Source organism: Heteronotia binoei, chromosome 5 (genome assembly GCF_032191835.1).
Source record: "Heteronotia binoei isolate CCM8104 ecotype False Entrance Well chromosome 5, APGP_CSIRO_Hbin_v1, whole genome shotgun sequence".
Lineage (NCBI taxonomy): Eukaryota > Metazoa > Chordata > Lepidosauria > Squamata > Gekkonidae > Heteronotia > Heteronotia binoei.
This window is the reverse complement of record NC_083227.1, coordinates 98849146-98863133: the sequence shown is the minus strand read 5'-3', so window position 1 is coordinate 98863133 and position 13988 is coordinate 98849146. Positions and strand designations below refer to the sequence as shown.

The window sequence follows — 13988 nt, the reverse complement described above, 5'->3', positions numbered from 1 at the left end:
ATTGGCTGTTTTCTAGAATGATGTCACACCATTCTGTCTGAAAATCTATACGCTTGTTCAGAAAGAATGACCTTACCATTTGTACTGCCTATATTGCTACTGCAAGATCATAACGGAGAAGTTAGAAACTTATCTCAATTCTGTGTTACCTAGCACTTCTGTTTTTGGCATTTCAAAATACTCATTTGGAAATATTGTAATAAGAATTTGACCTGCTTATTTATTTTGTAATTCTTTTTTCCCCAATCCAACTCACTGTTTTATTAGGTGCCAGAAGCTATAAGAAAGTGCCAACGAGCTGGAATTACAGTCCGCATGGTCACTGGAGACAACATCAATACAGCTCGTGCCATTGCTATAAAGTGTGGAATCATTCATCCTGGAGAAGACTTCCTCTGTATTGAGGGAAAGGAGTTCAACCGAAGGATCAGAAATGAGAAGGGGGAGGTACGCTACACATGCAAATGATACCATCATATTATATATATAAAACAGTTATGCAGAAATCGAATGTGTCTATCATGTATGGTGCCCTTGTTTTGATTGCCATTTCTACAGTGGCATTTATGGTATCAAATGTTCCTGGAATGTCCTTGAAAGCAGTGCTTTCTAGGGGTGTGCATACGGTTTACTCAAACAACCCCCCCCCCACTGCCATACCTTACCTTAACAGCATTTGGGTTTTTAAAAAAATTGAAAAGAATTTGGAGTTTCTTTTCAGCTACCAGTATAGCTGAGACCATATAAAAGCCAATTATCATTCGGCTTTTATTTGGACACAACTTGGAGAAGACATTTAAAGAGACCATAGTCTCTTTAAATCGTTTCTGAGTTCATTCATGAAGTTGCACTGCCTGACAACTTGGATAAGGCATTTAAAGAGGATCTCTTCAAATGCATTCTCTAAGCCTCACTGATGGCAGTGCAACTTGGCAAGTGAACTCAAAAGGAAATTAAAGACACCACGGTCTCTTTAAATGCCTTTTTTCCTCCATGAAAAGCAATGGAGGATTGGGGCACTTTCTTTGGGGGCCCATAGAATTGGACCCCCTGGTCTAATCTTTTTTAAACGGGGGGGGAGTGTTTGAAGAGATGAACAAGTGACTATGCTGCAAATTAGGTGTCTCTACCTCAAAGAACAGACCCCCCAAATCCCAAATACTTGAGATTTGGTAATAACTGGAAATACCTTTTTTTTTTTTTAGTTCTATATACCCAATCTGGAAAAATACCGTTTTTTCATACCCCTAGTACTTTCCATTGAACTCTTATCTTTAAGCCTTTGCTGCCTTTTAATCTTGTTAGTTTACAGTATGCTATATTGAGTTTGTTTTATTATTGTTATTTGAATGAAAAGTGGGCCTACAAATATTTTAGGTAAATAATTAAAAGAAAGCAACAGTATAGTTTTAAACCTTATGTATATTTAAGTCCCCTTGTCTGGATAGCCCAGGCTAGTCTGATCTCATCAGATCTTAGAAGCTTAGCAGGGTTGACCCTGGCTAGTATTTGGATGGAAGCCCACCCAGGAAGTCCAGAATCATGATATGGAATCAGGCAATGGCAAACCACCTCTGAACATCTCTAACCTTGAAAAGCCTCTGGGGTCACCATAAGTCAGCTGTGACTTGATGGCACTTTCCACCACCACTGCATTAAAGTCACTACTATTGTCAGTTGGTAAAGTAGCCATTTCTTTTTGAGCTGGGTTACTAAAGGCAGATGAGGGAGGGGGAAACTACTATAAAGAAACTGAGCTTGTTAGAATCTTGAGTTTTGGCCCAAAAGCAAAACAAAGTGATTTCATTAGGGCAGGCAAGGATTTGAATGATCTAAAGCTACAGGTTAAATTTCTAAAATGTCATTATTATATTCTTAATACACAATGATAGATTCCTGGGTTACCAACTCAAGTCAAATTGCACGTGGAACTTTGATATGTAAACCTAAGCTATAGTCACTTTTATATGTGTTTATAGTGAGTGAACCTTCAAGAAACATGGTAGACATGGATCATACCATGTGTCAATGGAAAATTACAGAAACGGATGATCCCGATTTTTCTCTTTTCATATTAGTGTCCTGCATGCCCACTGTCTGCCCACCTGTTTCTGGGAAAAATTCAAAGTGCTGGTTCTTACCTTTAAATCCCTAGTTGGTTGTAGACCATGGTACTTGAAGGATTGCCTCCATCTATATTGTCTTGCCCACCAGTTAGATCCTCTTCTCAAGGCCTTTTCTTTGTGTCATTGCCTTCAGTGGTCAGGCAAGTGGGGAACCAGAGACAGCTTTTTAAGTGGTGACCAATGTTCCCTCTAAGCTGCAGAGTCTTGTGAGCAAAAATTCTACTTTGTGAGCTGCTTGTGTTAAAACTGTGAGCTACTTGCATTAAAGTTGTGAGCCACTGCATAAATTAGTGTGTTCTGGGGTCATCCTCCCTGTGCTAAGACAAAAATCTGTGAGATGGAGGCTAAAAATCTGTGAGCTAGCTCACGCTAACTCAGCTTAAAGGGAACATTGGTGGTGACACTTCACCGTTGGAATGCCCTTCTCCATAAAGCTAATCTACCTTTATTTTTAGGATTAGTTTAAAACATCTTTTTCTTTAAACTAAAACTTTTAACTAAAGAGCTTTTAGGCTTAAGTCTATGGCCAAAAAGCTATACCAATTAAGGTGATGGAAGGAACTAAGGAGTTTTCTCTTTCAAAGATTTTATGGTATGATTCTGGCTCAAAGATCATTTAATCTACATCATTTTAGGTTGCTTAGTATGTATGCTGCTGTTATCCTCTGGCTTGGTTTAATGGCATTGACCTTTTTAAATGGGTGTGCTGTAACAGCATTGGCCTGTTTTTAATGGATATATTTTAGTGAAGTTGTTTTCAGTGGATGTGTTTTAATGGGGTTTTTTTATTAGTGGTAAGCAGGTCTGTGGAGATGCAGGATAAATTTTTTCTAAATAAATAAACAGCCTCTTTTGAAGGTCAAAGGAGGGTCCTGTTGAACAAAAATGTCATTTGTCACATACAACTGCAATACAGAAGGAGAATTTGGTGAAATTGCCCCTTTTTGCTGGTGGCTTTTTATTCATATGGTCCCTTGATTTGTGACAGATAGCCTTCAGTGCATCTAGAATGCTGCTGGGGAAGGAAGAGGCAAGAAAGACCCGCTTGCACTGTCTCTTAGTCTAGTGCATGGTCTAATCCAGCTCAGTACTCCTGAGGAACAGTCACCTAATATCTAAACATGACAAGGGAAAAGCTTTCCTGCCCTCCAAAATTTGATCCCTTATAAGAGTTTCATGTGTACAAGTGCAAGAGCTAACTATCATATATGTATGATACTATATTTTGGGAGGATTTATTTGGAATTAATGTGTTTTGTATGAAATCAACTTTGAATCCACAGTCCCACAATGTGTGTTTGTTTGTGTATTTGGTCCAGGACAAAATGTTATTTAAGCAGTAATGCCTGAGAATGAGTGACAGAGGGGGAAAGAAACACATCTGTGAATGATTAAAGCAGAGATCCCTGAGAATCATTGTATGCTATAAGCACTGGAGGAAAAAGGGGGAGGGCGGTAATCAGGAAAAATATTTTAACTTGTAAGCTGATATTTCTTCTAAAAGCCACTGAAATATACAGCAGTTTCAGAAAGGCTGACAAATGTACCATCATTATTGTTTTCAGATTGAGCAGGAACGAATTGACAAGATCTGGCCAAAACTTCGTGTCCTTGCTCGTTCATCTCCCACTGATAAGCACACTTTGGTAAAAGGTAAATTCAGATTATCCAAATGCATATAGTTCTCTTGATATCTGACTTCATATACATACCTCCTTCCAGGATCATTTAACTTCACGTATATAGGGTTGATTCACATCATCCGTAAACTGGCTGGCTACTGTGTGGATGATGAGACCCGCACAATAGGGCCACCCACAGAAGAGAGGATTTCTACATACTTTGGAGAGTTCCCAGGTATACAGAAAAAAATGACACTGTAAAATTGATAAAATATTATTGAGAAATAGCCTTATGAGAACACAAGATACTCCAAAAAGGATGGGATAGTGAAAGCAGCTGAGTGTCAGGTAAAGAAAGAAAAAATGAGGAAGGAGAAATCAACTTGTACAATCTCTTAGAACAGGGGTGTCAAATGTGCGGCCCAAGGAACAGGGCTTCTATCAGGCCCATGAGCAACTCACTGTCATCTGCTTTCTTCTCTCTCTCTCTTGCTTCCTTCTGCATCACAGCTTGCTTTACCAGGCATGCCCAATTAATTGCACAGGAGCTGCAAAACAAAGCCACTATTTTTTCCATTGACTGACCAGCACACGAAGTAACATGTACAAAAGCTCATAATGCCCAGCTATTTCATGTTTTCCCCTGAGGCTCAGAGCACTGACCATGATGAGATTTTTGTAATGAATGTAAATAAATCAAAAGTAGGTTTGCAACTTACAGACACACACCTGAACAGCGTACTCATGGTTGCTTCAATGCAGACATTGTCTCCAGATTTTGTTGCAATAATTCAGAGCAAGAGATCAGTTAAACTGTTAAATTGCAAGAGTGCTAATCTTTTGAGCATATTTTATTTTAAGGTGTTTTTTTAAAAAAAAAAAAATTAATTGTGCTTGTCTGTGTCCTTTATAAAGTTTATATCTCTGCTACCCAACATTACATTTTATGACATACATGACCCAGCCAGGTCTCATTTATGTCAGAGCTAGCCCTCATGAGTTTAATACCCCTGTCTTAGAAAATCCTAGACAGGCAGGCTTTGAAACAGCACAAGGTGCTTAAAAACAATCAAAACCCTTCAATAACAACCCATGTCAATTTGCTAGATGTCATGAGGCTTTTAATAGTTCACTATGTAAGGTACGGAGCTCCGTGGCGCAGAGTGGTAAAGCTGCAGTACTGCAGTCCAAAGCTCTGCTCACAACCTGAGTTCGATCCCGGCAGAAGCTGAGTTCAGGTAGCTGGCTCGAGGTTGACTCAGCCTTCCATTCTTCCAAGGTCGATAAAATGAGTACCCAGCTTGCTGGGGGGAAAGTGTAGATGACTGGGGAAGGCAATGGCAAACTACCCCATAAAAAGTCTGCTGTGAAAACATTGTGAAAGCAATGTTACCCCATAGTCAGAAACGACTGGTGCTTGCACCTTTAGCTTTTTATGTAAGGTACATATTCATTGAGCTACAAATGAGCAGTTATAATGTTGCACTTCATAATATTTTCCATATTAACAGTCACAGATAACAATGTGTGGCATTCTCGTTTCCGGTATGTTCCTAAGAGGTCAACTTGTCATTATTATACCATTGGAAAGCTTGTTTAAGTATTCATGCAGTTAAAGCATCTTTCTGACTGGACTACATAGTCCTTCTGTCAACTCTGGGAAATTCATTCCTGGAGTTAAATGTTTTGGTAGCTTCTAAACCAAAGTAACTAAATCCTCTGGGGCTGCTCATTCAAAGAATATACATTATGATGAAAATCTTTGTAGAGAAGACAAAGTCAGTAGAGTTAGAAAATTGCAAACACTGGAACTTAAAGAAGATTGATTGTCTGTGCAGTGTACAATTGTGACAAAAATAATGCAGCCTTGAATGTCTTATATAACTACAGTTGCAGTTGCGGTAAGGACATGGTACAGGGAACTGAAATGCCTGTGTTCTGGAAGTAGAACTTTTTATTGCTTTGGAGCCTCTCTGGCTTTTGTATTCCAAGTGTCCTTGAAAGTTATACACAATTATTTGAAACATTGAATTGTTTTGACGAAATGTACTCTTTGTAGGACAAATTGGGCTCTTATCTTTGATGCATGAGATGTGCTTTAGGGATAAAACACACATACAATCACAAAACAACCCTTTTGATATTTATATGTTTTTACTGAATTATTTTATGTATTATTTTAAGTGATGTGTAAGGTTGAAATGTTTTTATGTTTACTGTCTTGGGGACTCTGTTTGCTTATGGAGATTTTTCAGATTTCAGATTGTAGTTTTAAAATGTTATTTCTAGGAATCGTTTTATTTCAGTTTAAGGATGGCAATAGTTCTGTAATTAGCATACATGTCTTTTACCAGAGTGTCTCCTTAAGTAGGCAAAGACATAACCTGGAGGTATGGCTGGATGTGTTAAGTGGTTTATACAATAGTCTGATGGGATGCCCATTGTATAGTGAGGGTGAGTAGAATGCTTCCCAGGTGCTAGACACAAAAGTGTAATATTCTATGTTTACTTAGAGAATGGGGCCAGGAGATGGCTATTTGGGAAAAATGAAGTCAATTATTTTCTTGATAGTCTGGGGCTGAGGAGAGAAAATGCTGATGAAGACTATCAGCTAGCAGAATAGCTTTTCAGAAATATGTGATTAGCTGGAGGGGAGAGGTTCTGCTGAACCTGGAATGTGACAGTGTGGACAATAGGAGACATAGTATCAGGAATTGGGGGTGGGGAGCTGCACAGAGTACTATGGCAACCAGCCCTGTCTTTGACACCTGTAATTCTCTCAGGTCCAACCAATGGCTCCTTACAGGCTCACCTTTAACACCACTGCTGGCTGCAATGGCGGCACTGCTATGAAGGCCCATAGGTTTTTCAGAGTGTTGGGGTGTCTCTGCTCTTAGGAAAAGACCACCTCCAGTTGGAGGGCTGTTGCCCTTGGTAACAGAAATAAACATTTTGTTTCCAATACAGTCTCCATATATAAATGTTAACATTAGGGATGGGCATGAATCAGAAAAATGTGGAGGTTCATTGTGGTTTGCGGTCTCACGCAAACCATGGACCTTCACAAGCCTCCCTGTTTACTGAACTAGTTTGTGACATGGTAGGGGGCTCTCTGAGGCCAGCAGAATGGAAGGGGGGAGATCTCCCTTCCTGGGAAATCTTCCCTCTCTCCTTTCTGCTGCTGTTGGCTCCTCAGGCCAGCTGAATGTGAGGTGGGGAAGATCTTGCAAAAGCCATTTAAAGGGAATGTTCTCTTTAAATGGAGTTTCCATGCCACATGCAAATGAAGTCCAAGTGGCAAGTTCACCCAGAAGTGAATGAACCTTTCTGCTTGGACTTGTGCAGGAACCGCTGACACAAACCACACAAACCTTCTTAACATTATCTGAGTATTTTGGATGCTGAATTCCTCAATAAAATAGAGCTTCAGGTTACAGCAGCTTTTTTTCTGTGTTAATAATTGATATGTTTTTTCATATTACTAAAGAGTTGGAGATTGGAGGCTACCTTTTGCTCTGACTCTCATAAGACCTCGTTCTCACAAACAGTAAATACATTGATAAACCCAGATCTTTCAGCTACAGTATTTTGAACTGCAGAAAGAAGCTCCATAATGGGATGCTTTCCAGGGCAAAATGGGGGAAAAATAAACTTAACATATCAATCACATGCTGTTTGTCATTTTGACTTCAATGAACTTAGAATGGTGCTGCTAGATAACTAGCACTTGGACGTTTCTGCTCCTCAAGTATTCTGGATGTCTCTTGGGATCATTTTCTTTCCTTTCTGTATGCACACATCTGTATGCAACCATTTTACAAGCAAGGCTTTAGTATCCGAATTTGAACATTAATGTAAAGCTGAAGTAAAATAAGTGAATTGGAAAGGAAGTAAAGGTATCTCAGATGAACAAAGATAACAAATCTGTTATGTGACTATTGTGATAGAATTAAACTGTGCAGCAGAGCAGAATCTCAAGTTTCTGTATCTTTTTAAAATTTGAGTTTTCTGCAGTTAATTTATATATGGAACAGTTTCCTAGCCTGTTTAGATGCTACTTGGATTCTGCAGACTCTACCCAGGGTAAGAAGAGAAGCAAGTTTTGATCTCAAGTACTCCTTCTCTTTCCCTGTTCTCTCAGCATGGGCAGAATGTAATGAATCGAGTATGAACTTACATAGTTAGCTGAATAATCTCCCTGACCCTGTGTGAGAGAGCTTGTGACCATGTTCTGTGGAAGTGGCACAGAAATAATAGCTTAAAACCAAAGTGGGGAGATTACACTCTGAAAACTCTTCCCAACTACCTTCCCAACACACAAATTCGCATACACGCTTCCACAATCACTGAGAAAATTCCTATTTAGACATACCTTTGCATGCTGATCTTTGTGATGATATATCATTATTATAATATAACGTACAGGAAACATTTTGAAATGAATGTATTTCTATCACTGAAAATATCTAGTGCTCCCTCTTTTATCTTGCTGAAAACACCAGTCTATTTTTTATCCTAACCTAATTAGCACATTGATGCCCTCTAGTGGGTATTGTATGAATTAGTGGACAGAGAGTTCTTTGGAAAAAAGAGAGACTAGAAATACCTCTACATGTAATAGCAGAGTTGCAAATCTAAATATGGACAACTTTTTGAAAACTCACATGATTGGATCCTGTGGTTCCATTCTGCTAACTCACAGAAGAGCCTCTTGCATCAGCTGAAGGCTGTTTGTACTAGAGGAAAATGCCACTTTAATAGAATAGGTCTGGAGGATCCAGCCTATGGTAATTCACATTTTAGAACAACATGTTCTTAGATAATAGGATTGAAAGCATGGAAATGAAACCTGAAGGACCACCTTCCACATGTCTCATCTGTTGTTGCAACTGTGGAACATTTTGTATATGTTACTGTAAGTTTCTGAAACTGACAGACAGGACAAGGCTGAACAATAAAAGCATGTCTCGAAGTTTATCTGAGTAGCAAATACAAAGAGTTCATCTAATAGGAGACCAGTTGCAGAGAGCCAGTGCCCCTCACACCAAATTGTAGGACTTACCATGTTGCCAGATATATATATCACTTTAAGGACTGCAAACAAGTTGTCCACCTGTGGTAATGCTTATACCCCTTTGAATTAGCAAGCAGCAGCACCATTTTATAAAATCTTATTTAAACCGCACAATTGCTTAAAATATGTTGCTATATTTTGCAGGTATTATTGACAGCACACAAGTGGAGCAGAGACAGGTTGTAGCAGTAACTGGCGATGGAACTAATGATGGACCAGCACTTAAGAAAGCTGATGTTGGCTTTGCAATGGTATATCTGAGAATACGCTCATCATCGGGATTGAGTTGAATAGTAACCTACTTTTATTTTGAAGTTGAAAGTGATGCTTTGTTGGGGGTGGGATTTAACCTAAATGTTCTTTTGTGTGTGTGTGTGTATTTGCAAACCTGTTCCCTTGTCCCTCAAACTTCTTCTGTTTTCAGGCCTCCTTTTCCTTATTATTACATAATTAGCTGGGTCTTCGGGAGAATAGATGCAAGGGTAATCCCAAGCAGCTGGGAACAAGTGCTGTTGTTCTTTGCTCTGGACAGGTTTAAATGTCTTTCTCTTGTACTAATAAGTCTTCTTTGCCATCACTTCCGCATTTTTCAGGGTATTGCAGGAACTGACGTGGCAAAGGAAGCATCTGATATTATCCTAACAGATGACAATTTCAGTAGTATTGTGAAAGCTGTAATGTGGGGCCGTAATGTTTATGACAGTATCTCCAAGTTCCTGCAGTTCCAGCTCACAGTCAATGTTGTGGCTGTGATTGTTGCTTTCACTGGTGCTTGCATTACCCAGGTAAGGCTGAGTGTATGTGTTGTTAAACAGATGAGAATCAGCAGTGGGTATATAGAAGCCACTCCTGTGAACAATGGTGGTGTAGTCACTGGGACTGGGAAGCTTTGTGGGTGCTGCCTAATATAAGGACTCCTTTCCAGTTGTATCAACTACATACCTGAATCTGGCCAGACTTGAACAAGAATTCTGAAGGATTGAATTGGAAAAAAACTGTTTTGGCTCCTGTGGCTTCTGCAGATTAATGGACTTGAGATGGATATACATATTAAAAGCAAATTTCAAAGGCAAAAATTTCAAAGCTTGTTTCTAATATATGTACTATACTAAAACTGAAACAATTTCTAATGTATTCTCCCACCTTAGTCCAATTAATTTGCATTAATTGTTTGTTTGATACTAGGTCATTCTGCTCTGCTATGCCAAAACAAGAAGAACTACAGGGCACCTTTTGTCAGGACTCATCCTTGTGCGACATGTTCTTTATCTGTTTATTTTGATTATTTATAGTCTGCCTTTCTTGCTGAGACTCAAGGCAGATTACACAGAATAAGTCAAGTATAATCAACAGTACTGTAGTGCTAAAGCTAAACCTGTGATCTTGTCTAGGTCCAGTTTCTCTAGCTGGTTCGATACAGATTGTTTAACTTGGAAACAAGAATTGAGAGCACTATTTAAAGAGGCCTGTCACTCCAAAGACCCAACAAAAATTAAGGCCTATATTGCTTGTAAGACAGCCTACCTGGAGCTTATTACATCCAGAAAGAAAGTTTTCTTTCAGAATAAATGGGACCAACTTTACCACTCAATAAAATCTTATGATAATAAGGCTTTCTGGAGAATCATTTTGGGTAATCTAAAAAACAATTCTGTTACTGACCCAAATATTTCTGTGCAAACATGTGTTGATTACTTTTCTAACATTTTTGCTGCTCCATGTGTATCCCCTCATATCTTAGAAAACCCCACAGTTACTGATATGCTGGTCTGGCCTCCAGTAACTAGAGGAAATCAGTATAATCAACAGGACGGGACATCCAATGAACAATACAATATGGTTTGAGCTATTAAACAATAAACAGAAATCTCAAACAGAGCTGAAACAAAACATGATGTTTTAAACATGATATGTTAAGTGGTATAGAAACTGCCTAATCTGCAGCATGCTTATAATGATAGCTAGCAATACAGTCGTGTAGGCCACAGTCCCAGTCCTTTTACCAATGCAACTTTCTGACCATTTCATTACAGTACAGTCCTATTACTTGTGCAAAACAAAAAAAGTCAACTTCTTGGATAATTCCATTTTGCACAACATGTGGAAAGCCAGGAGAATGGGAGCCTTTCTGACCTCGTCTGGGAGGCCATTCCATAAGGAAAAAATGTTATTGTATAGAAATTGCAGAAAATGGCAAGCCCTGGAGTGGCCTTGATGACACACCCCAGCTCTGGGACTGTTGTGACTTTGCCCTGAACCAGAACTCAAAAAACACCAGGTGGGGGAATAAAATTTCCTCTGATAATATTGCAGGGAATTAGGAATCATTTCTTGAAATGAGTTTGGGAATTGCTGATGAACTCAGTTGTCTTCACATTCCTGAAACATACTACTGGCATTTCAGCATTCAGTAACTGGCTTATCTGACAAAATGTGCCTGCACATGAAAGCTCATACCTTGAATAAAACTTCGTTGGTCTTAAAGGTGCCACTGGACTCGAACCTCAGACCAACATGGCTACCCACCTGAATCTGGCTTATCTAATTAAAATCAGATTTAATATGTGATCGGGAACAGATTCTATTAAAATCTTTTTTGAAATTATTTCTTGTCATCTGATAGCTGGATTTACTTTCTAAATTATTAAATAATAGGGAAGATAGGGAAATGGATTTGATAAAGAAGTAGACACATGCATGATCTTGGATGCTTCATGCTAAAATAGGAGGTGAAACCTCTGTTAATAGTACTGCTATCCTGTAGAGTGTACCATTCACTCTGGAGCAACAGGAAAATTCAGTCTCTGTGAGGAAAATAATGAATAAGTCATTAGGTATACTGTAAAGAATAAGTTTACCTTGTCATCGTGATATGGTCAAGTGAAACCTGAGACTGTCTGTATTAGAAGCCACAAAGCTGGAACTCCTCCCAAATTACTCTTCTAAATTTTTCAAACTGTTCAAAGGTTAGAACTATTTATTTCTTCTTGGAGCTTGGGTTCAGTTGCAGACCTGTGGTTCTTCTGAGCTGGGAAAACTCAAGCTGCTTGTGTTAATTGTTGCCATAAAATAGAACCAGATATAAGGGGAAACCTGGTCACTCGTCTAATGTATACGTTTTAAGCAATCTGTAGTATTTCTTTGAATCACAAACAGAAACAAAGCAGAAAGTTCTGGGCTTTCCTGAAAACATATTCAGATGTGATTGAGGCTATACTAAACTGACTTGCCTTCATACCTATAATTTTAAGTAGCTACTTGGAGGGAAAGATTACAGAAAACAGAGGCTTTTGCCTCTACCCTTTGGAAAGTTCCAGGATATCCTAGCAGCATGCTTTATTTATGTAAATAGGTACACTGAATCCTTACCCTCACCTCCTTTGCCCACCTGAACATGTGAGAAAGATCTGCCTGGCCATTTTCAAAGTGGGAGGGCTTGCAGGCTGTGGCAGAATGTGCCCACTCTGCCCTGTGGGCCCTGTTCTGCTTTGCCCTCCTTGGGGTTCCCAACTCTCCTGGAGAGGTTTTTCCTTCTGTGTAGGGTAGCCCATAGCCACCACCTGATTTATAATAGGGGTTTCCCACTGAAGAGATCAGGACCTTCAGCTCCCCTTCCAAGCTCAGAGGCCTTACCTCAGTGTCGTCTACTAGCCCAGTGCCTGGTTACCCCGGGGACAGATTAATGCCTTGTGAGCTCCTGGGGAAATAGTTGGCAACTGCTTGCCTTCACCCTTCCTGGTTCCCTTTTACAATAGCATGTCCAACACAGTGGGAGTGTATGTGGTACAGAGAACCACTTCCAGAATAAAAAGTTTAAAATATTTATTGGACAGGAAATGTTAACATGCATGCTTTTAGCTCCTCTCCAGATTGAAGCAAGGAAGAACAAAAGAGATTGGTAAAACACAAATCTTCTGTCCCTCTAGCTACAACATGCCCTGATTAGATGTTAAAATTAGCACAGGGTCTTTATCTTAAGTGTCCTAGTTCTCTAAAGATTTCCATTACCCTGAGGGATAGTCCAGCTCTAGGGTTGCCAAGTCCCCCGCAGCTTCTGATGGGGGGCTGTTTTCATGCGCACTTTGTGTGCGCGGCGTGATAACATCACTTGGAAGTGACATCATTGTGCCGGCCGCTCTAGGAGCTTCTGGGAAACTATGTTTTTCCTGGACTCTCTAGCAATTTGGGAGGGGAAACTCTATGGTACCATAGAGTTTTCCCAGAAGCTCCTAGAGCAGCCAGCGTGCGATGTCACTGGCATGATGATGTGGGCTGGTGGGTTGGGAACCTCCAGGGTGAAGAACCCCCGTCCAGCCCTGGAACTTGGCAGCCCTATCCAGCTCTCTAGTCCAGCCACATGGTCCAAAATGGAGGCCTGCTTCCATTCACAGATAAGAGGTCTGTTCAGCTCAGTATCCCAAAGAAAAGAGAGACTGCCTTCCTCTTGCAAGGGAAACTGCCTTCTTCCTTGACCCCGGTCAGCCCAGGCCAGCCTTTTCCTGTTTTCTACAGGAAGCCTCTTTCTGTAATCTGTCTAGCAAAAACTCCTGCAATCCTCTATGTTCCCTGCTTGCAGAAGTGGGGAGAGAAGGGAGATGACTGATCATTCCTTTGTTTAGATCCATTAGCATCTGTATGAAGGTGAGCTGATGTGCTGATGAATGGACTTCCTCCTCTGATTAGAGAGAAAAAATGGGTAACAGCATAGGGAAGCCCAGCTTGTTGCCAACTCCCCAGGAAAATAGGCATTTCTCCAAATAGGTATTTAGTCCTCCCTGGAATTTGCCAATCAAGGACCATGAGAGGAGAAGGTTGTTCTTGCTAGTACTGACAGGCAAATGACTGGAAGAATCAGATACAGAAGGGTAGATATGTAACATAACTTGCTTGTCCTTTGATTAATAGCTTTGTGCTTTGTGCTTTAAGCTTGCAGAATCTTGTCAAAGAAGCCATGTACTTTTATTGATGTGATTCATTTCTTGTTGTGTCATTCGCTTGAAAATTGAGTTGGAGTATATAGTACAATGCTATTATTTTTTATCAAATAGTATATTAAAATGAAAAAATTATTAACATATTTAAAATATATGCAGTATTATCAACTATTAAATTATGAAGTTTGCAGACCTGCGATGGTTATAAATGTTTAGTTGCATTTCTGTGTAA

General features: G+C 39.7%; 1 protein-coding gene across 20 annotated transcripts in view; it reads left to right on the top strand.

Moving 5' to 3' along the window:
• Positions 1–13988, top strand: part of ATP2B2 (ATPase plasma membrane Ca2+ transporting 2) — an 895196-nt gene that overhangs the window by 828884 nt on the left and 52324 nt on the right. For all 20 annotated transcript variants that reach the window (XR_009555447.1, XM_060239903.1, XM_060239921.1 and 17 more), the window contains 4 exons: positions 268–447; positions 3692–3779; positions 8967–9073; positions 9416–9607. Coding sequence is in view for 19 of the 20 variants with exons in the window: in XM_060239903.1 (XP_060095886.1) it covers positions 268–447; positions 3692–3779; positions 8967–9073; positions 9416–9607 (567 nt within the window). In the remaining variant the exon portion in view is untranslated. The remainder of the gene's footprint in view (positions 1–267; positions 448–3691; positions 3780–8966; positions 9074–9415; positions 9608–13988) is intronic.